At 40.8% G+C, this 23,344-nt stretch overlaps 1 protein-coding gene across 4 annotated transcripts; it reads right to left on the bottom strand.

Moving 5' to 3' along the window:
• Positions 1 to 342: 342 nt before the first annotated feature.
• On the bottom strand, positions 343 to 13,955 carry ZNF518B (zinc finger protein 518B). 4 transcript variants are annotated; one of them, XM_040064502.2, is made up of 2 exons: positions 13,815 to 13,955; positions 343 to 6,649 (listed from the first exon to the last, which is right to left on the bottom strand). In XM_040064502.2, the coding sequence occupies exon 2, from the start codon at positions 6,445 to 6,447 to the stop codon at positions 3,223 to 3,225; it is 3,225 nt and encodes a 1,074-aa protein (XP_039920436.1). In that variant the 5' UTR covers positions 6,448 to 6,649; positions 13,815 to 13,955; the 3' UTR covers positions 343 to 3,222. The 4 variants fall into 4 exon arrangements, with proteins under 4 accessions (XP_039920436.1, XP_039920435.1, XP_039920437.1 ...); XM_040064501.2 differs by lacking the exon at positions 13,815 to 13,955 and adding an exon at positions 13,404 to 13,576; XM_040064503.2 differs by lacking the exon at positions 13,815 to 13,955 and adding an exon at positions 13,447 to 13,576.
• Between the last annotated feature and the right edge of the window lie 9,389 nt (positions 13,956 to 23,344).

The raw sequence follows: 23,344 nt of genomic DNA, 5'->3' as shown, positions 1-23,344 counted from the left end.
CATGTGGTGTGCATATGTTTGCTCAACAACAAGCTGTGCTCAGCTGCCACTGAAGTTCGCATCAGATGATGCTTATAGGCATTGGAGATTTTAAAGCCAGCTGTAATGATGTAAATTCTACTATTCAATGAGCACTTATTCTTCAGCTTAAGTAGCAGATACTTATATTCCATACCTGAGCCTTCAAACACTTACATAGTAGGACCATTATGCAGTCACTTTGAATTCATACTATGTGCAAATATAGAGATAAAAGTCACAAATATGAAGAGCAGATGTACTTCAAAATTAGCAAGAAAACGTGCTCCAGTGTGTATGAGCAAAGAATAAGGGAATGTGATTATTTGTCCAGAAAAAAATACAGAAATATTTATTTATACAATTTGAGTTTTGGAAGCCTAGCTAAATTCTGTACATATATGAAGGCAAACTCCAATTCCATACGTACAGGAAGGGGTTCTTCTACACATCATTGAGAATCTTCGTAACCACACTCAGAAGTTTGACTAGGTTATTGTAATATACCAAAAAAGGAACCTCAGTTACTTTATCCTTATAGAATAGGAACAAGAACAAAACCACTCAAGCCCAAAACCACAACATTCCAACCCAATTTATGACATACTATGTAGTGGCACAAACTGGCTCTAAAAAAATTTAGCAGTTGATTGTTATTTTCTTGCAACCTTTTTATTTCTCAATGCTGCATCAAAAGGGAAGAAAATGTCCACTGTAAATTATTTTTCGCAAACTGATGCGACTGTTAAACTTGAAGGAAATTATTCTGACATCATTTTATCGAATAAAAGTAACAAAACAGAAGCTGCAAAATAGAGTTTAGCAGAGTTCATAAAAAAAGGATGACATAATCTGCTTTAAGAATTTCATAACAACAATACAATTTAACTTACAAAAGGTTTTCATGTTGAAACAAACAAACAAACAAAATCTAAATTAAAAACCATAAAAACCCCAAGGCTTAACAATTTAGATAACAGATTATGGTAGTGACATACAGAGCTTTGCAGATGTTTACTAAAGTAAACAGTAAACTTGCTTACAGAAAACAAGCATTACTTAGTATACTTGAACCACCCCGTTCACAAAGCTGAGCAGCAACACTTCCCCCATCCCCCCCCAGTACAGCTTTCATGAGCAATGTTCTGATTTTGCCAGCGACAACTCTTACAGAGCAAATTCAAAATGATTTATTTGGTAGCTTCTACAGAAAGAATATTAATTCAACCAGTAACCTGGACTGAAGGAACTAAAACAAAGGAGGAATGCTAACCATGGGGTTTTTTGTGCTAACTGTTTCAGTATTTATTGTATATGATACGCTATAATTTTTAAATGGAAACTATTTTCACCATTGAAAATGTAAATAGCACTGTTAGGTTTGGCATCAAAGTATATGAAGTGGAAAAAAAAAAACCCCTCTAGTGTACCCATCTAAAAAAATATAATTCCATTTGAATACAAAATGAGAACTGTCATTTCCTTATTATTGACAAAACAGGAAAAACAAAGTTTGTTCTGTGGAATAGATTAGTCTGATACAAATGATACAAAAAATTTCCATGTCTACACGATGAAAAAGATCTGACTTAAAGCACCAGCTATCTGAAGGATTTTAACACAGTATTGCAAAAATATGGCAAAGCAATAAGTGGTTTTGAAAATAAACCTCAGTCAGATGTAGTTTTAAAATATTTACATTCCAATGTAGATATGATAAATATTTTATCAAAACAATGTATAATCTGCTGGAGTATATAAAAAAATATTCCCAGCTAAACTGTTTATAAAAATGCACCATCAGTGAAAAGAGTTAAGGACGACCAGTTTACCAGAGAAGTCCCAGTTCAAACACAGAACACACACCCAGCATTAGAGTCAGTATTGATTTTCGTATTTCTAAAACTGTATCATATTATTTTAATTCTAAGTATGTGCTTCAATATACTTCATTTTATATGATTCTAAAATGATTTATAACTGACAAGATGAAGAGAAACATCCACAGCTCACATCCAGAAACAGTAACTTCAGCGTCATCCATCCCTCTTTGTTACTAAAAAACTGTAATTTGGCCCTGATTTAGAGAAGTGTTTAAGCAACTGAGCAATGTTTACACTGCACTGAAGTCAGTACACATCAGACATAATCTGTAACTAGGCACATGCTTGTATGAAGTTGAGCCCTACAAAAAAATAATTGTAACAACATCTAAATTCTTAAGCATAATGAAAGATTGCACTGAAAATCTGGTTCAACACTGTCAATGTAAAAGCTGTGCAACGTGGCTTTTCATTTTGAAAAGTCTTCAACAAGTTCTCCAGTAAATAAGCTCACCAGCTAGAGTTCTAACCAAATACCAAGTCTGTAAATGCTTCTATCACACACAAGGTGGTAGAGGGTTTATGTTTGGCTAATACTGTTTCAGAACAGCCTTGAGGCCACATAGAGAAGTGTTTTTCATTATCAGCCCAAGGATGATGGTATCTCTGGCCTGATGGTACAGAACCCTGACAGTGTTCTGCTCCCTCACATCTACGCAATAGTCTAAGTAAAGACTCAGTACTAAACAAAATTGAATTTTTTAGTGCTACCTGACATAGCAGGAGTAACTGATTCCATACATTTTTTTCATTTACACCCTTGTACCTCCCCTGAAGTCAGCAGAAGTGTATTTATTTCACTGAAACAGAGCACTTGCATTTAAATATTACTTTTTATGCATAGTGCTTAATTTGCCACTAAAACCTGTAACATACACTTGCTGTCCATGGAGGACCAAAGGTGCATTTCCGTACAGATGTGCTCGATCTCTGAAACACCATGCTGTAATAAAGCAAACTAAATCCTGTTAAATTTACAAAGATATCATCATCTAAGATTTTAATCCATACAGACCTAGCACAAACCACATACAGCACAGTATCCTAAGTTAACTAAAAAGATGTTTGCATAGCAAATCTTCAAATTTCTCATATGGAACAGATGAAGCTGACCTCCAATACAAATTTCAAACACAAGAGTGCAAAGTAGTGCTTAATTCTCACTATCAGCTTCTCCACCTCTCGGTACCTCTACTCTCTTCTTCACTTTGCTAACAGTAGAGGACTTTTGGCAAAATAAAGCAGTCATTTCGATCCTCCATTCCAAGCAAGTTAGTGTCACTCATTAAATTGAGTGGGGAAACCTCCCCTAGGCTCTCACTTAATGTTTTTTTGCTTGAAGAGAAAGAACATCCCAACCCTTGGTTGCCTCTATTAAGTGCCTCTGTCCATGACTTATCCATTCTTCTTGGTCCATATACACTCTTCCACAAAACCAACATTTAAACAGACACTGTTTCAGTGCTTCAGCTGGTGACGTTTCCACCACTTGGTAGTTGTTTTTGTGAGTCTTTTTTAGCTTCATTTTTAGCATACTCTGCTTTTTTGCTTGGTTTCCTGTCTCAGCATTCTGAAGAGTAAGACGTTTTCGATAGCGTTTGACACCAAGACAACTACTAGTCCTTTCTGACAGAACTACTTTCAGGACTTGACCTTTATACTTGTTGATAGTCTTCATGACATTAATTATCTCTGGTGAATCAACATCAGGATGGTTTAGTACCACAACTGGCTGATTACGACGAGGGCATTTTATCAACTGATTTGTTTTCAGAGGAACAAGTCGAAGACGTCTCGCTGTCAACAGATATGACATATCAGAACTTGAAGTGGTTTCTGACTGAGCTCTTGTTTTCCTCTTAGGAAGTTCTCTGAAGCTTGCTTGTTTTGCCTTATTTTTGGGACCTAGCTGACCTTTTGAATAGGGCTTGCTTTGCTTGCTCACATCACTGCTTTTTTGAAATGGTACACCAGTTTGCTTGCTGTTATTTTTAACACTTGCCTCTCGCTTTGGTCTTTGCCTGAGTGATATTGTTTGGGACTCGGCACTTGGTTCAGTCTGATTAGGCAAACATGGGAAATTACTGCTAAGTGTTTCAGAAACACTGACGGGAACAGGGCGAGGCAGAAACATTTCATTGCAATGCCCAGGAGCTGATGTTTCACTCCTGTTTTCTATTCCATATGAGCTTTGACTGCTAGTAGCACTCAGCACTCTCAGCATTGTCCCTTTCGGGATAAACACTGGGGTAGCAACATGGGAATTTTTAGTTACCCTATTTTTAGAAGTTCTTGCATATGTCAAGAGCTGATCTTCACTACTAATCACACTTCTTCCACCATGCCTTTCAGACAACGTCACAGGTTGTTCCTCCTGAGTAGCACAAACAGGTCCCTCACAGCCTGCTGAACTTTCTTGAGGCAAAAGCAACTTTGTACTAGAAGCCTGACATCTCAAGGGCACAGATTTCATGTTAGGTCCAGCAGAAGACATGAGTTGAGCAATTTTTCTACACAGCAATGTTGCTGATTTCTTCCTGTGTGTTGTGTAATCCCATCTGACATCTTCTGGAACATTTTTAGTCCCAGCGCTAAGAGAAAATACAGATGAAATAACAGGTCCTTCAAAAGGACTGCCTTTATTTTCCATCTTCTGTAGTTCTAGTGATTCCGGAAGATGACTACTCTTTTGACTTATGGTTTCAGTTCTCTTTACTTTGCTCAAGCCAGAAGTTATATCCTCAAAAGGTGGAGTTTTAGTAACATGGAAGCTTTTTCCAGCTTCAGAAGATGTAACAGATTTTTTAGCAAAACCCTTTCCAGCTAAGTGTGCTTCTGTAGAGCTCATTGGTAGACTCTTACGTTCATTGTCAACCCTCTTCATAGACAATGCATCCTTTTCTTTACCAAAAGCAGAAAAATTTTTTCCCTCCTGAGCAGCTTCCACAGAAACACTTTTGGAACTTTTACCTTCAGAAACAGAAGCATATTTTGGATGGTATGTATCCCCACCTTCTTCACAACAATACAGATCATTATGCAAGCTATTTTTTCCCTCTACTTTCCCCCTTGAGGATTTAAGATCACTTTTTTTTTCAGTACTGTTCATCACCAGAGATGGAGAACAAAGTTCTATAACACCTGAATGGACATCAATACCTTTCACCAAATGAAAGCATAATTTTGATGTATCTTCCCTCTGTATAGATACAGAGCTACAGTCTGAGAGTTGAGAATCAGAAGAACAAAAACATTCAGAATTCTTGTCATACGAACTATCCAAATTAAGCTGGTTACTAACACTGGATAATTTGTTTACATTCACTTCCATAGCTAGTAACTCATTTTGACACACAGAAGATGGTTTTTTTACTTCTGTAGATCGTTCTATACCTTGATTCTCAAGTTCCTCTTCAGCACAGTTCACAGATTTGTAAGCTGCTTCTTTCATAGGAATTAGTTTAAGAACCAGCTGTTGTGCGCCATTCACTATTTTAAGCTCTACTATCTGAGCTAAACAGTTGGAAGGAACTACAAGTTCAGATGGTGCAATTACTGTTAAAGGCATCCCAGGTTGTAAAGGCTCCGTTTTTGGAGAATAAACCTCAACCTCCACACTTTGACTTTCACATACAGTCATTTCAGATGGCTCAAATATTGTCTTATCCTGGACTGATGGCGTGTTTATGCTACATTCTACATTTTGAGACGAGCAGACTGTTTTAGTTGCTTTACTTGGAATCTCACAAACCATATTTGATGACAAATTTGAAAGTTCACTTTGGAAAGTAATTTTATTGTATTTCTGCCTTTTACATAAAGTGCTTTGATTCTGTTTCTTTTGCTTGTGGTTCATGAGAGCATTTGACAGCCGTTTTCTGGGTGTTTCATGCACTCTTCTCGTATGTTTAACTATATAGTCATGTCTAACAGCACCATATTCACAGTACTCACACTGATATGGAAAGGTTCCAGTGTGTTTCACCAAATGTCTCTGGAATTCTCCTTTGGTGTAGGATACATAACTACAGTGGGAACAAAGAAATTTAATTTCTTCATGTTGCCCTACATGCTTTTTATACTGTAAAGGATCCTTTGTTGAAAATCTGCATTTATCACAGTAGTATTTACCTGGCAGAAAATTTTTTACTTTAAATGTTTTCTGGGTTTTACTTGGGGTTTTTCTTTCATGCTTTTCATAGTCTGCAGCATTGGCACCCTCAAGAACAAAATTGAAAGCTTGTGGTTTAATATGACTGCACTTCTTGCAGATGAAATTGTCTTCAGTGCGCTCAAGCTTCTTATGCTTTTCTATATCTTGCATTGAAATCTTCTGAACATTTCTGCATTTTATACAGCTTATCAGTGACAACTTATTGCTCTCAGCCTCAGTTCCTTGGTAACAGCAGTTTTGGTCATCCGCCCCTTTTGACAGATTTGTTTTATCATCAGATTGCTTTGGGGACGTAGTTAAAGAATTATTTTTATCATTAATTTGGCCAGGGTACAATCTTGGTAAAAATTCCCTCATTTTTTTCAACTGCATTTCAGAAGAAGCAACTCTGCACCATTTTCATTAAACACAGCAGCAAGCGACAGAATGTTTTCTTGGCATTAGTCTTGTGTATGTTGCTTATCAATCAATCATTCAGGTCACCGATCTGCAGAATACAAGCTTTGGAAGAAATGATGTTCAAGCAACTGCATCCATATTATATTCCATGTTCTTAGTCAATTAGCTTGCAGCACTAAAGAATAAAAAGCAGAAGATTAAGTCAATTAAGATTCAATGATCACTGAAATACAATGAACTAATAATTGAACTATTAGTGGACTACAGCTGAATTACACAGTGCAAGTCTGCTCTTAATATACCACTGATGGTATTCTGCACATACAACCAATAACTCTAAAATGTACCAAATCAAATAATCCTTTAACATTTGCTCTCATTCAAAATGTTCCAAATTTGTATAATTACCTGCTATGCATCAAAACCTAAAGAGTTCATGGTATTTCTCCCATATAATGAAAAAAAAAAAATTATACTTCAGAAACTATTTATAAGCCAAACAAGATACTAGGCAACAAAACTGACCAGCAGAGTATGATTTCAGTTCACATACAGCCCTCAACTCAGGACAAGATATGAAACACTGCAAGTGCCATTCATACATGAATATCAGGGAAACAGAATGTGGCCATGATGGTTTCTAGAAACACAGAACTATTAGTTCATTTTTAAATAAAAGAGTTTTTAAGTTAGCATGGAAATTCCTGACACACAGAAGGAAGCTCTTTTCTAATTAGTGCCAATGCTTCAGATACAAACAGTCTTGAGCACTAATTCATAACAAGATGTGACTTATGCTTCATATGTTCTCAAAGTAATGAAGTCAAAACAATCTGTGGCTGCAAAATTAATTACTTTCTCTGCTATTAATAATACAGTGCAATCACTTCTATATATGTGGACAAGCATATAAATAATTCACTTTATTCTAATAAAACAGAACATCAATCAAGCAAAATAAACAATACAACATAAGGCAGATGGAGATCAGTAATATCACTATGAAACACCAAATTAACACATATATTTGGCCCACAGGTTTCAGCACTCTGTCACCACTCTGCCTCTCTACCGTATTTAATAGGAAGAAGATCTCAGGCATTAAGCTTTTGGCAAGACTATGAGACCACTATTATCTGCAAAATAAACAATCAAATTAAGCTTTTGAGACATACATGAAGTCCAATCAACACCTGTCTTATTCTATCATCATTAGTTATAGACATACTGTCACACACACTTGCAATCACAAACAGACTCAACTGCATGAGGCTATTTCTGGTTTTCAGTATATCCTACAAAAGGCTTCTGCTTCTGAAGTCCAGATCCTCACCAAGTCTACCTACAGAGATCAGAGCCTGATTTGGACTCCAAAAGCACAGTGCCAAGTTCACTTAAGTGGCTTCCCATCACAATAATCATACAATTATCAAGAAATTAAACTATGGTACTGGAAAAACATTGAGGTGCCCGAGTGAGTCCAGAGAAGGATAACAGAGCTGGTGAAAGGTCTAGAGAGCAAATCTTACAAGCAGTGGCTGAAGGAGCCAAGGGCGTGGAGCCTGGAGAAAAGGGGGCTCAGGTGATATTAAAGACATGTAGACTGGGCACTCAAGGATATGGTTTAGTGGCTGGCTCAGCAGCGCTGGGTTACAGGTTGGACTTGATGATCTTGTAGGTCTTTCCCAGCCTAAATAATTCTGTGATCTCCCCAGTGGTTTGATAGGACTAAACGTATGATCCAAGAAGGTTTTCCTGCATCTTAGGTGCTCACAACCCAGAAAGCAACCATACCCTGTGCTGCATCAAAAGCAGTGTAGCCAGCAGGTGGAGGGAGGTGATTATCCCACTCTGCTCTCATGAGACCCCACCTGGACTGCTGCTGTATCCAGTTTTGGGGTCTCCAACACAAGGAAGATGTTTAGTGGCTCTCCTCTGGATCCATTTGAAGATGATCACAGGGCTGAAGCACTTCTCCTCTGAGGACAGGCTGAGAGAGTTCAGGTTTTCCAGCCTAAAGAGGTGGCTTCATAGAGGGCTTATAGCACCTTCCAGTACCAAAAGGGGGTTTTTCAAGAAGGCCAGAGAGGGACTTTTCACAAGGGCATGCAGTGGTAGGACAAGGGGGAATGGCTTCAAGCTGAAGAAAGGTAGATTTAAATTAGGTATTAGGAAGAAATTCATTACTGTGAGGGTGGTGAGGCACTGGAACAGGCTGTGCAGAGAAGCCCCATCCCTGCCAGTGTTCAAGGCCAGGTTGGATGGAGCTCTGAACAATCTGGCCTAGCGGAGAGCACTCTTTTTCATGGCAGGAGGTTGAACTAGGTCTCTTCCAACACAAACCCCTCAGTGATTCTATATCTTCCTTGTACTCCATCAATATCCATAACTGCTATAGCAATGCTGTCCTAAAGATGGGGCTCTTCAAAGTATTCTGATGTAACCACAAACAATAGTAAAAATAAGTTCAAAAACTGGTTAGGGACAACATAACAAGCTTTTTACTCTTGATGAAGCAGGTGGATGGGTCTACATTAAAACTCCTTAGTGGGTAGCTCTAGAACTGTAGTAATCTCGTCTCATTGCAATGCAGACAGCTGTAAAAATACACACAATGTAAAAAGTACACCAATGGCAGCTTTGCAGGAAGGAGGAAACTTGAGGAATACATAACTGCTGTATCATGATTGGGAGAATTTTCTTCAAGCAATTCTAATACAGATGGTATTATGTGCTCTATTACCCTGATTTTAAAGAAGAAAGAAAAGCAAAATGTTTATGGCAGTTCAGATGGAACATCTTTCCCTGGCTACTACCACTTTCTAGACTTAAGATTAACCCACTGACACACAAGTGTGGTGGTAGGCCTACTTTCAGGACATCCAGGTTTTTTTTCAGGAGAAAGATGACAGATCTTGCTAAGCTCAAGATCCAGACCAAAGATGCTTTATGCATTTCTATACAGCTTTAAGAAAGAAGTAATAGACATTTGAAAGGAAAAGGGGAAGGTATATCAGTATTTGCCTTTTTCTGCTGTTAACATCTATCCATTAATACTGAAACTGTCCTTCATGTGAACTAACTGAAAGCATAGAGAATTTATGCCATCAACATCCTTGACCACAAAAAAAAGTATAAACCCATAGAATTTTCTTGTGTCTTTTAAACTCAGTAGATTTCACTTTATGGGAAAACCTGAAAAAAAAATCCACAATATTTAAAGGGCAAGAAAGTACAAGAAACACAGTCCAACATTTTCAGAACAATTTAACAGCTCTGGGCTTCTCAGTCCAAGACTGTGCCAGAAAAATATAACAGGGGTAATTCAAAAAACAGGTTAGTGATCCTTCCAAATTTTCCTAATTCAAACAGCCATATGCAGGAAAGTCTGCCATAATTTAAGCCCAAAACCATGTTTTCATGCAGACCTATGACAAATACCATGTTGCTAGAATGCAGGTTTCAAGCACTGGTGTGTGCCTGCATCCCATATGTGCCAAGGCTGATCCCAAGCAGCAGCCATGCAGCCATAGAGCCGCTTGCTGATGTCCCACCCTCCCCTCCCTCGGTAGTAAGGAGACTGAAGTAGAGGAGCAGCACAGGAAAGTTTAAGGGTCAGGACAAAGGCAGTTTAACAAAAGGAAAAGAAGCAGGGAGGTGACATAAGGGGAAATCACTCACCACTTTCCATGAGCAAACCAATGCCCGGCCACTCTCCAAGCAGCAGGCACCCTAGAAGGCAACACCCCTCTGCCCTTCCTCCTCTGCTTCCAGTTTGCACGGCTGAGCATAACATTGTATGATGCGGACTATCCCCCAGACCAATTCTGGGCAGCTTTGTGCCCTCCCAATCTCTTGCCCACCTCATGCCTACTCACTAGAGTGAGGCGGGGGCGGGGGGCAACAACCAAAACACCAGTGTGTTCTCAAGACTGTTTTACCCACAGATGCAAAACACAGCACTGTACAGGCTGCTGTCAAGAAATTTAACTCCATCCCAGCCAGACCCAGTAAAAGGTAAGAAAATACCTGAATAACCAGCTGATGTCAAAGTAACACCTCTTCTGTCTTCCTAGCTAGTTTTTCATCATGTACCCTGAACACTGACCAGTTAATAACAAAGGTTTTGATACAAACAGCTCCATTTATACTTATTTTGATAAAACAAACCCAAAATTATATTGTAATTTCATGCTTGTATTAAGAAAAATATATATTTTTCTGGTTACTTCAGAAAGCCAAGATCATTAATGTACACAGGAAGGTGAACATTACATACATTCACTCCATACCACTGGGGGAGGTGAGGAAGGGGAGGAATTCCCCTTAAGATTTGTTTTGATATTTGAAGGGTTGGCAGAAACATGCGTCAGAACATTTCTTTAGAAGATAGATAGTTGATTTTTCAAGTTATAATCATATGCAGTGCAGATAGACAACCCAAAGATATCATTAAAGGAAGACCTCGAAGTCTACAAAGAGTCTCAATGGCAAACACAGGAATGGGATGGATGAAAAATGAAAGAAGAAACATTAAAAGTGTCAAAATCAATTCCAGACACTGCCTGAATTAATTCAGAAAAAAAAAATCATAATACAACAAAGTACATTAGGAAACAAGCAAACAAAAAAAATTAAGAGACCTCAGCTCGGGAGGGAGGGGAAAAAAAAGCACATGGAAAAAAGACATCACAAGAAAGATAAACCAAATTTTCCCATTCACTCCTACCAAACACCTGCATTTCAGTGACATTAAAAGGTCAAGCATTCAATAAAACAAACATTTCTGTCTTTCACACACTATCATGTCTTGAACTTTGCTGCTCAAGATACAAGAGACTAACAGATCCACAGGAATTAAAAGGCATTCCAAACTGTGAATACCCCATGTACATAAAGGTTAAAAAACAAAGGAAAACAGGACAAAACATCCTCTGCAGCCTGACTATGCCAAATTCCAACAGCACAAGGGGTTTTGCACTGCAGTAGGTTACAAACCACTGATTCGGCCATTGTCAGACTGGAAATTCCTATTTACTTCAAACACACTGAAAATGTGTTCATCATTTCAAAGAAGAATATGTATATTCCAGGGGTTTAGTTTCCTTTAGTTCAAACGATATGCTGCCATCAATGAAAAGGGTGTGATAAGCAGGATGCATTTAGCCTATGTGATCAAATAAATGAGCCCTTACTTCAGCAAAGAGCACAGCTCTCACGCACAAAGGTCACAGACTGCAGCCAATAATTGGGGTGTGCTTTGGTACTGAAAAGCCCATATAAGTCATCCCTAAGAAAAAGAAGTTTAAACAGAATTGGAAGACACTGTGCATAATCACATCAGGAGGATGCAGTGTATAAAATATGAGCCACTGTGAAAAATTTAAATCTCTGTGCATGCTTAAAATTACCTTGCCTGTATTTTACAACTATATATATATCTATATACTGACTGTTTAACATCAACTATCTCTTGTTGAGCAGAGTTAACTGTTCTACTGACCCAACTACACAGCTGCCAATTACCAGTCACTAATTTTAGGTCTAATGACTGGGAGAGAGCCAAAGTGCTTCACTCAAGAATTACATATTGTATTAATTAAAATAATTAATTTTGTATTAAAAACAAAACAATTCAAATACATCAAAGAAATTTTGTCTACAAGTATGTCTTCTAAAAAAGCCATTTTGTCTCACAATAACAGCTAATCACATAGTCATAACAGTTCTTGGTTTTTAGTTGAAATTCACATGAGGTTTTTCAAAGCAAAATAAATGAGAAATGACAATGCAGACAATCAAGAAGAGCAAGGACCATGCACCAAGTTTTTAGAGCTCATTTTTATTAAAAGATACAGTTCTTTCACTCTACAGAAAAAAATCAATTACACTTAAAATGTTTATTACTTATAAAGTCATGCAAAACACCAACTGAAAGGAAATCACTATTTTTTGAATGCATAAGTGAAAAATTGTCCAATCTACTAACGTTTTTTGGCACTGTATGGATGCAGGTACATGTATGTACCATGCAGCATTCTACTGAAATGGAGGTCTGCTTCCCTGCGGCTCTAGGAACAAGGCCTAGCTTTATTTGTGTCTGAAAGATACACACTTTTGTCATATCATTCAACTGCTTGGTGGTCTTCCTTCAATAAGCTAAACAAGGCATTACCAAATAACTACTGTAATCAAAAACAGTATTCTAGAGAGTGCCCAGAGATGTTTATAGAGTTGTTTATGATTACATGTATGATCAATTTTTTTAAATCTGTGCTGCCCATTTCTTCATTTCACACAATTTACAATGATTTTCAAAGTATTTCTGTATAGCCAGAGCATGCTGACTAGTATAAAGCATTGCCCTACTCTTGAGTTCTAAGGCCTGTAGGAAATAGAGCAAGGAAGTATGGCACTGAAGAAAATGGGAGAAGAGGGGGAAGAGGCCCATTAATGGCACATACCCCTCCATGCCCAGATCTCAAAGCACTCATGTAGATGTTCAAATTGATTTCCATAGATTTCTTTCCTGCTAAAATTAGCCACATACTGTTTGTATGTGTAAGAAAAGAGCCTTGACTGTAACCACCTACTGCAGTAACAATGCACAGCAGACTGCTAGAAAAATCCTGTAAAACACCGTTGGTCTTCTTGAACATAAAACAGAGGGGTTTTTTAATTAAATGTACATTGCAGGACATTTTGGCTACATCTACGATAACACTGGACTATTTATTTAAAAGAAAATCGGTTTATACGTCTAAGTTACTTTAAGCGTCCAATGTAACACTTTTCAACGATAGATTGTCTTGCAACAAAATTCAATATGGAATTCAATCAAGCCAATCTTACGTCCAAATAATCAAACGAACCTCATTTGCACACAAAACACAGGATATTCTATTTTGCTCATGAGTACATTCACTAACCCGAGAGCTCCTTTTCTTCAGGAAGATGACCAAGACGACAAACCTGGACAACAGCTTCAGTCCAGACGAGTCCAAAGCGGCCTGATGGCGTCCACGAGACAGCAAGCACCAAACCCCTCCTTCCCTCGGGCATCCAGCCCACCCACGCGCCCGCGCTGCCGCCTCTCCGCGGAAGGGAGGCCTGGCTCGGCGGCTGCCGTGCGCGGGCCGGGCCGCGGCGAGCGGGGGCCGCGCTGCGCTGCGCTGCGCTGCGGGGAAGGCGCTGCGCGGGCCGCGCAACCTCCGCCCGCCGCCGCGCGGTGCCGCCGCCGGCCCGCAGGGGGCAGCACCGCGCGCCGCGCCCGCCCCGGCCCCGCGGCCCCGCGCGGGCGGGCAGGGAGTGCGGCGGGAGCCTCGGGCCCGGGGCCTTACCTGCCTCGGAGCGGGACGAGGGGGACGAAGGAAGGGCAGCTTCCCTCGGCGCTGACCCCGCCGGCGGCCGCCGCTGCTCCCGTTGTCTCCGGACGCAGGAAGAAGGCAGCGCCGCCCCGCGTCCTGCGCGGCCGCTGCCGCCCCGCCCTGCGGCGCTCACCCCGGCAGGGAGGGCGAGCGAGCCCCCCGCCGCCGGCCCGGCCCGGCCCCCGCCCGCGCGGCGGCGGAACTGACCTCACCGCGCCCCGCCCGCCGCGCGTAGAGCTCTACCGAGCCCGGCACCTGCCCCGCGCCCTGCGGCACCGGCGCTGCCCCGCGCCGCGGCGTGAGGGAAACACGGCGAGGGGAGCCCCGCGCCGCGCTGGACGAGGAGCTGCGAGGTCGGTGTTGCCCGCTGGCCGTCTCTCCACGCTGACACTACAGGCCAAAGGATGCGCTGTTGTTCCCAGTAACCGCTCTACAACCCTTCCGATTCCGTTGGGTTTTACTGGGGTATGGTGTGAGCGCACATTTCACGGGCACCACTCAGTAAAGTACTATAACGACGCTGCTGTGTATCTTCATGTCCTTTCTATGAAATCTAGATGTCTTTTGAAATAAAGAGTTCTCAGGAAAATTTGAAGGGAGAAAAACAGGATATAATTGGCTGCATGTTGCCCTAAAAGTACCCTTGATGTCACTGCAATATCAAATCCCTTCACTTTAAAAGCAAACATAGGGCCCGAAGTCATGCCAGATGAGGTCTTTGAAATTAAACTTTTTCGTACATTTCTTCAAAGTTGAACTCTGCGTTGCTGTGACACATTTTCCACTCTGTTCTCTACTGAAATGATTTGAGAGTGCTTGATCTTGTCTAGGCATGGACATACATCCTCAGGGGTCTTGGATTTTGGAATAGGCTCTTCAGGTCAGAAAAAAATAAAAGGGAAAACTATAGACAGGGAAGTCTTGGGGGGAAAGAATCCTCTCAATTATAATTTTTTTAGTTTCAAAATAAGATCTTGTCTTCAAGTCTGTTACCTCTTTGATGTGTAAGAAGGCGCTATCAATGGCAGTTTGGAATGCTAGTTTACTGAGTATCTTTAAACTTGTGAAGAAAGTTTTCTGTCTGATAGAGTCTGTTGGGATTTCTAGAAGGCTTTTGACAAAGACTATCGAAGAAACTAAACTGTAATGGCATAAGATCAAATATCTTTGCATGAATAGCTGGTGAAGGTGGAATGAATGTGTGCTCCTTATAGCATAGAGATGATGGGTGCACTGCTTTATCAATCTTTGCGTGGGCCTGCTCAAGATACAAGTGACTTGGAAAGGGAGCTGGGCAATCAAGTGACAGCCTTCTGATCATGCCAAGCTATTGGGGGACCTGAGGACAAATCCCACTAAAGATCTGCGGAAGGACATTATGCAGCTGAGTAACTACACAGTAAAAGGGCAGATTATATTTTGGATAGGCAAATGTGATGCACAGTGAGGAAAAACATCCTGACTTCAAATAAAAAAATCATCAACTCTAAGCTGACTAGTACTGTATTAGGAGCAAAATCTTGGCTTTAAAAAAAGTTTCTGTGAAAATCTCACTTCAGTGTGAACTTATTCAAGTTGATAAAAATAAGCCTTATGCTGAGATTTGAAAAAGGACAGAGAACAAAGCAGTGTAATGCTGCTGTGTAAATTCATGATTTAACACATTTTAAAAGCTCTTTGAGTTTCTAAGTTCCCTCAGCTCAGGAAAGACAGAATAGTAGTGGAAAAGGTTCAGTGAAAGGTGAAAAGGATGATCAAAAGTACTTTGCTGTCAACTTTCATGAAAGGAACAGCTAAGGAAACGTCTGTCTGAAAAGAAAAAAAAAAAATTACTTGATATAACAAAGGGCTAAAAATCGTGCACGATCACTGTAATTGTGAGCAATTACAGTTAGAAGTTGTGTGTGTGGTTCCTATGAAAGCCACCAGAGACAATTTGCAATTGCTGACTGGTGTCAGCTATTCTGCAAAGGTGATTATATAGTGTTATGAAAGTTTACTTTCCTAACTGTTAAATCAGTCAGTCTTTTTAATACGAACATGTATTCACTTTGTTACTATGTATTAGTTCACATAATGCAGTGAAATGGAATGAGATAGTGGAATTTTACTGGAGACTTTGAGGTTTGTTCATACTCTAGTAAAACAAGCCAGCCCAGCCCAGGACTTTTCTTCTTGGAAACATAGAACTGTTCACGAAAGATAAAGGACACCCATGGGCAACCCAGATAAAGTCAGGATTCCAGTCACTCTAATATGTCTCTGAAACCCTTCCAGTGTTACCTGGCAAAACTGACCCCCCGGACATAAATAGACAAGCACCAAGAATGCTGCAGAAATACGGTTGCCTGGGAAAAATTTACAATGATTAAAAATCAGTAGTGTGGGTCTTAGTTATTAGTCAAATCATGTTGTACTGCAGTGGTTGAAAGTTATAAGAACCCTGTGTAAAACCACATTCAGGGTAACCCAGTTTGGCTGGGACATCTCATGCATATGAATAAATATTTAATTTAATCTTGTAATTCTATACTTTGTTTCCTGGCCTCTCTTGGTCAGCACCAATTGTTGAAAAATTTCATAAAAGTGAACTACACTTAGCAGATAGTTTTTTTCCAAACCAGAAAAATTAGGAACATCCCTAAAATACAAGATAGTAATATTTTACACAATAATTCGATAGTTTCCTACCTAACAGGTTTTCTCACCTCATCTTTCTATCTGAGAAAGTCCATACTGAAATAAGTATACTTCATAGCAGTAAAATGGAACCAGTTATCTGATACTCAACACTGACTAAGTACTTTTATCTCTCTTTTTTAGATATGTGTAGCTAGCCAGCTCTAAGGTAGAATGGCAATTTCCTCTAACAAATGCAAATAGATTATTCAGTATTTAAATAAGCCCAAATGAGATAATATCATCCAGAAAAAGCTTTATTATGGAACACTTGAGAGACAATTTGCATCTTCCTCAGTGTTTTACAGCTACATTAATTCAGTCCCTGCCCTGTGTTTTCTAACCTTGCGTTCAAAGCGACTCGATTTCCCTTCTGTGTCACATGAATGCTCTCTTCTTTGCAGATAGGAGTTGGACCCGATCAGATCAGATCATAGTGCCTCTTTCTCACTTAGGCTCCAGCCCTGAAGTGACTTAGAACACCAAACAGGGAGTAATTCCCTACAGTTTCCACCTTATCTGTCCCCTTTGGTTTGCCATTTGCTAACAGTCTTTGGAGCTCCTGCCTGGTCTTTTGCTTCTTCTCGATTTGTCCTGTGATTCAGCCACCCGCAGTGCTGGTTAGGTGCTGGTGAGCTTTCCTGCTGAGGCTCCTAAAGGGAGGGTCAGCACTTGGTAATGCCAAGGCTTGTTATCCAAGCAGGAAATGCTGATAGCAGTGCTGCTCATTAGCAAACAGAAGCAGCATCCAAGCAAGAAGCCTCTTTAACTTCCTGTCTCTTTTGAGCATTGCTCTCTATGAAATTGGTCCTGTCACCAGGAATTCACCATGGCTCCTCAGTTGCCACTGCTTGCCCTGTTGCCATCCTGCATTCTTTCCATCCTCTGACAAAATTATCTGATATGAAATGCTGATTATTGCTTGTGGATCCACGAGAACCACAGGCAGACAGAATCACATAATCACAGAATGGGTGAGACTGGGGGGGACTGCAGTGCTCATCTGGTCCAACCTCCGTGCTCAAGCAGTGTTGCAGTGTCCAGAAATCGCGCTGACCAGCGCAACCACAAGCTAGCTCAGAGTAACTCACTGCGGCAGCGTGGTATGGTCAGAGCGACAGGCTAAACGCGCCGCTTCCTCCCTGTGGGAACTTGGATCCCACCGCCAGCGACGGGCACGTAGATGACGTAAACGACCCCGGCAGCTAATGAAAGGCGGACTCTCCCGAGCAGGATGTAACGTAGGTTTATTGAAACAGAGGGAGCGCGGGGCTCTGCACTCTGCACTTGCTGCTCAGGAGAGACCCCGAGGGCAGGCGCGCGGCAGTTTTTAAGGGAGGGTGGAAACGGGGGTGGCGACAACCGGTCAGCCAGTCACAGGGATCGGGGGGTTAACCGGGGGTGTGAACCATAGAACTGGGGACCAACCACAAAATGAGGGGAGGGGGTCTCCCGGGCCCCAGCCTATCACTCGGCACCCCTCCCGGAGTTTTCTAGAAGCCAGGGAAGGGTCTCCGAGTGACAGACAGGGCGACCACGAGGAGAGAGGGGGGGATTGACAGCGACAGGTGCAGGGAAGGAATGAATGACAGAAAACGTCTGGTTATACAGTGGACTAAACAACCTAACTCATAAGGGGAAAACTAATGCAGAACACAGGGGTATACAGTGGACTCAACCATTATAAAAATAACTTTAAAATCTTACAAAAATAACTTAATAACTTAATAACTTAATAAAAACAATTCTCACACCACCACAAAGCAGGGCCATCCCAGAGCACATGGTGCAGGATTGTGTCCCGATGGTTCTTGAAGATCTCCAGTGAGGGAGACTCCACAAACTGCAAAATCTGTTCCAGTGCTCAGTCATCTGCACAGTAAAGAAATTCTTCCTCAATATTCAGATGCAATTTCCTATGCATTAATTTGTCTCCATTGCCTCTTGTCCATTTGCTTGGCACCACTGGGAAGAGCCTGGCTCCATCCTCTTCATGAAGCTTCCCTTCAGATACTTACTGATATTGGTGGGGTCTCTTGCCAGTTGTCTCTTCTTGAGGCTGAACAAGCCCAGCTCCCTCAGCTTTGAAGCTTAACTACAAAACTATAAAACAGCTGTGTTTAGAGAAGGTTCACAAAAAAAGAAAATAAAGATGATGAGTAAATGAGCTACAAGATAAATCAGGTGCTCTAGCTACTTCTCTTGGAATAGTTTTGCTTTGTGTGTTACTAAATTCACAAGCCCTTCTGTCACTGAAAATGTTGGCATAAATCAAACTCTCTAACACTATTTTTAATACTAGATGGCAAGCATTACTTTATTACAGCACTGGATGTGTGCTGGATCTTTCCCTGAACATGCATAAGCACTTTCAAAATTTTTTTTGTACATTTTAGCAAACAAATAAATTAACGTTAATTGGCTATAATTTGTATAATTCTCTTCATGAATTATTATTCTATCTTCTATTGCTTGTTGATGGATTTATTTCTTCTCATGCTAATTAGCCCATATTTTCAGTCTTTTTATAGTCTTTTTCCCAGGTAGAGAGGGTTCCAGTACAACTGCTGAATTGTTTTTTGTTAGTTTCATCTTTATCTCAGGGTTCTGCAAAATGTCCTTGTGGTTCATCAGTTCTGCATTCTTAGTGTCCAGTTTCAGCAATATATCTCTCTCCTGGCTCTGAGATTGCTGAAGCATATTAAGGTTGATTACAGTTGTTTTAGTGAAACTTAAAGTTTCAGTAATTTTCCCAAACAGTGTTCCCACTAGAGCAGCTTGTGGCAAACCTTGTTGTGTGAATCAATGCACAGAGGTAACCAGGGTGATCACAAAGCCCCAGCTGAAGTGGAAAGAGTGGATTTATTTCATTACCTTATTAACAGCACCAGGTGACAGAGACACAGGCTCTGTCAGGCTTAGTTCATCCTAGGAAATAGAGGCACATGGGGACACAGGCTCTGTCAGACTCAGTTCAGCCAAGCAGACCATGAGGATGGGCAGGGGCTCGCTGCCTGCCCCAGCATATCAAAGGGCTTCACACATGCATGGTTTATCCCAAGGCTGTGATTCCATGATCTCTCCCTCTCTCAGCAGGAGGCTCAAGTATGTGTGTGAGAATGTGTTATCCCTACAGAGGACCCTTGCTTCCTCAAAACAGGTAGAGGATAAACAACACTAGGCATAATAAATGGAGTTTTCCTGCACTGACATCCTGAGCAGAGCTAGTCCCTCCTCACCAAATCTTCCAATTTTAACCCCTTCCTCCCAGCACTTCCTAAATGCTGGCTACAGTGGCTTATGAAACAGTGGAAAATGAGACTTCTTATGATTCATTAAAACAATTAATTATAAAAATTAATTAAAACAATTAATTGGAAAAGTTATTAGGAAAGTTGTATAATTTCCAACAGTCCCCCCAGAAAAGAAAAAAACCCAGTGTGCTGGAAAACCAGCAGTGATAACTCAAGTTGAAAATGAGGAAGAGCATTTTTTTGAGACAAATAGAATTTCTATCTAAGCCACTGCAATATTTTCACATAACAGGTTCTGTCCCCTTTCAGGACACTGATAAAACTATAGCCTGGTGGATTTTTTTTTTCTTCTTTCTTTTTTTTTTTTACTCTGTAGGCTGCAACAATGCAATAGTACAGTCTACTAAACTCAGAGAATGCACTTTGTACAGCTAAACTGTTGGGATGAACATTTCTGGCTTCCAGGGTAAAAATATACTGCTTTGTAAGCATTCAGAGCACTTTAAAAAGAGAAATACAATCTTTGTTTTCCAGAACGTGCATACGGTGACAGTCGTCAGGCAGCAAGAGCAGAAGTTTCAGTTCTGAGTTTCCCAGCGCCGCACATTGCAGGCTTGGACTTTGAAACTGAAGGAACCAGCTGAGTTGCTGCTTTGCGTTTCTGTGGCTGTTCTTGATGCCGTTTGACACGTTCCCTCTTGGATGGCTGAGCAAAGTGCGTACAACCTCTGACGCCTTCTGGAGGTTTCTCTGGATCCAGGTTGCTGCCGGTGAGCAGATCTCTTCCTCCCGCTGCTCTGGCGGTCCGGGGGCCGGTGCCGTTGGAAGGGTTTTCGGGGTTTTCAGGAGCGGGTTTGAACGCCGCTGTTCCTCCGCGTGGCCGCGTCGGGCCCGGCTCGTGGATCTCTGCTGCCCTCCAGCGGCCGCCGCCCGCACCGCTCCGCACCGGCCGCGCCGCGGGCCCGCCGGTCCCGTCCCGCATCCAGGGAATCACACTCGCGGGGGAGAAACGCACGCCTCTCGCGTTCTTCAGTCCTCTCGCCGCGGCATTTCTAGTATTTCCACCTACGGCCCCGCTGGTCCGTGACCTCACCACCCCGCAGATAGGATCTCTTCTCCTCCTCGAGGTGCAGACACGAAGCCTCGCCCCCGTGTTCCTGAGCTACGTGGCAGCGCCTGTGCTGAGCAAAGCGCGTTTGGGTGGGCGCCGGCAAGCAGCGCAGTGCGGCTACTCGCATTAAGTTAGTGGGTCCTCCAGCAAGCAGCCTGGTTTCACAGTCTTACAGGAAACACTCTTATGTGGACCTCAGCTCATTTATCAAATTGTTTGATCTGGGAAATAGATTGAAGCATAAGGATGAAGGTTGTGGGATGTGCAATCACATAAGCCTTGATCTTTTGGGAACTCAGGTCAGCAAGCTGAAGAAGAGGAGAGCCAGCTGAGAGTGTGGTCAGGGCAGAAACTGGAACGAGGTTCTGAACTACTGGAGACTCCTGCAATGGCTTTCCAACAGACAGGCTGCGAACATCATTAATTTGGGGGTAGCTTGGGCACTTTTTTGAAGGGCAGCAAGCAATGATTACCTGCAAGAAAGAGACCAAAGATGAGCTGGTGGCCCTCCTGGGGTTCCGAAGGAAGACAATGGGCAGTGGTGAGCATTCCAGGCTACCTTACAGCTGCCTCAAAGAGAATGGGGAGGAAATATGAAGTGACTGAAAGCAAAAACAAATATTCAATAAGTTAAATTAAAACCACACCCCATTACAAGTCAACAGTTCTCCCTCATCGCTTATTTTTGTGGCTCACAGCTATTCCTTAAAAAATATTTAAAACTATCTAGGGACAGAATAACAGTATTCATCAGGCAGTAAAAGGTATTCATGGTAAAAATGTGTCCTGTAAACCAATACAGCAGGAGAAATCTGAAATAGAGTCTTCCATTTTATACAGAAATTTAGTGCTTAGCCAAATACCATTAATAAGTCATAATACTCTTCTCAGGCCTTTCAGATTTCAAATTTCATTGCCTTAGATTTCTCTAGGTATTGCAACCGTTACAAGGGTTTTTTCAGATAACTACCCATTCTGTGAAATTTTGTTATGCTATCTATGAGGAAATTAGAATATTTAGAGTGAATATTAGAATATCATAGAGTGAATATTATCCCTCTTAAATCTATATATAGTTAAACCCTGTCAAAGCTATAGACGTATTAAATGACATTCCTGCTATAGAGGTATTAAATTACATTCCTTTATTTAAAAGAATTTTATTTTGTGACTTCTTCTAAAATGATCTTAGTTTCATATTAAAAAAATCAGTAATGATGCAAATCCAGACTGCACAATGAGTGCCTTTTTCTTTAGAATAATGAGGAAGGGCAAAATAGGAGTTGGGGGGCATTTTTGGTTTTTTTTTTTCTATGATAACCCAGAAATCCAAGACATTGTTACCACTTCTATTTTACTTTTGTATCTATGAATTTTAATTCCTGAAGAAGTAAAGGTGAAGAATTAGTAAAGGAAATATTTTTAATCATTGTCAAGGTTCTAGAATTAGTAAATGTGTGTTCCAGTCAAGCCTGATAGCAGCATTTCCTTTTGGCTGTTTAGCACCTCAAAGCACTGGAGCTGCTCTGTCAGGACAGAGCACCATGAATGGCATGAGATGTGATTTATGAAATGTGAGCCTTCAATACAACCCTGAGACATGATGTGGTATCAAAACTGACTCATTTTGGTTCAAAATCACATTAAAGGAGTATATTTTCATTTCTTAATTAATTTTCTTCAATACATCTTAGAAAGAGATGGGAAGATTAAAATTTTTTTATAGCTTCTGGCTTACATTTTTTCCTGAACTTGTGGATACTGTAAAGTGTCTCTGACATCTGATAGTTAAGGGTGCCAATGCTGTACCTGTGCAATTTAAGAGAACTGTAGTTTTTAGGGCAATCTTCCAGCAAGCCTGTTACTATAGAAGTTATTTCTCAGTTTATTATTTGAAGCAAAACAACCTGAATTTTAGAAAATTCTGCAGAGTCACAAATTTTCCATACTTAAGACATCTGTTTCTGAAGTTTCCTGCTGCTATGGCAGCTTTGGCAATAAACGCATTTTAAAAATCCCTTTGATGAGTCACAAGTGTCCATTGAACTCTCTTTGTGGTGAACTACCATTTCATTTCCATTCAAAGTCTCATTGCTCTTTTGCATTAATCATTCACTCTCTCTGATCTAATATTAAGGAACAAAGAGGTAATGCTTCATATTTGTACAATCGCAAAAGAAATCTTACCAAATTTCTTATCTTCTGACATAGTCATAAGCATAGTGAGAGGAAACACTGCATCACACACAACATTTTGGAGCAAGCATCTCCAAAATAGAGCCTCAAAAACTTTGGGCGCTCACATATCTGAACAACAACTTTGTAAGTATCAGGTACAACACACAGAATACTATAAACTCTGGGTTTCCATCTCTACAGTTTATCAGAACTAAGATCTAATAGTCACACTTGCTCCCAATACACTTCATCTGTAGATATTTTTATTTTACATGTACCTT

Source organism: Hirundo rustica, chromosome 5 (assembly GCF_015227805.2).
Source record: "Hirundo rustica isolate bHirRus1 chromosome 5, bHirRus1.pri.v3, whole genome shotgun sequence".
In the NCBI taxonomy this organism is placed as follows: domain Eukaryota; kingdom Metazoa; phylum Chordata; class Aves; order Passeriformes; family Hirundinidae; genus Hirundo; species Hirundo rustica.
Note: the sequence above shows the minus strand (reverse complement) of the source record. Positions and strands in the feature narration are given on the sequence as shown.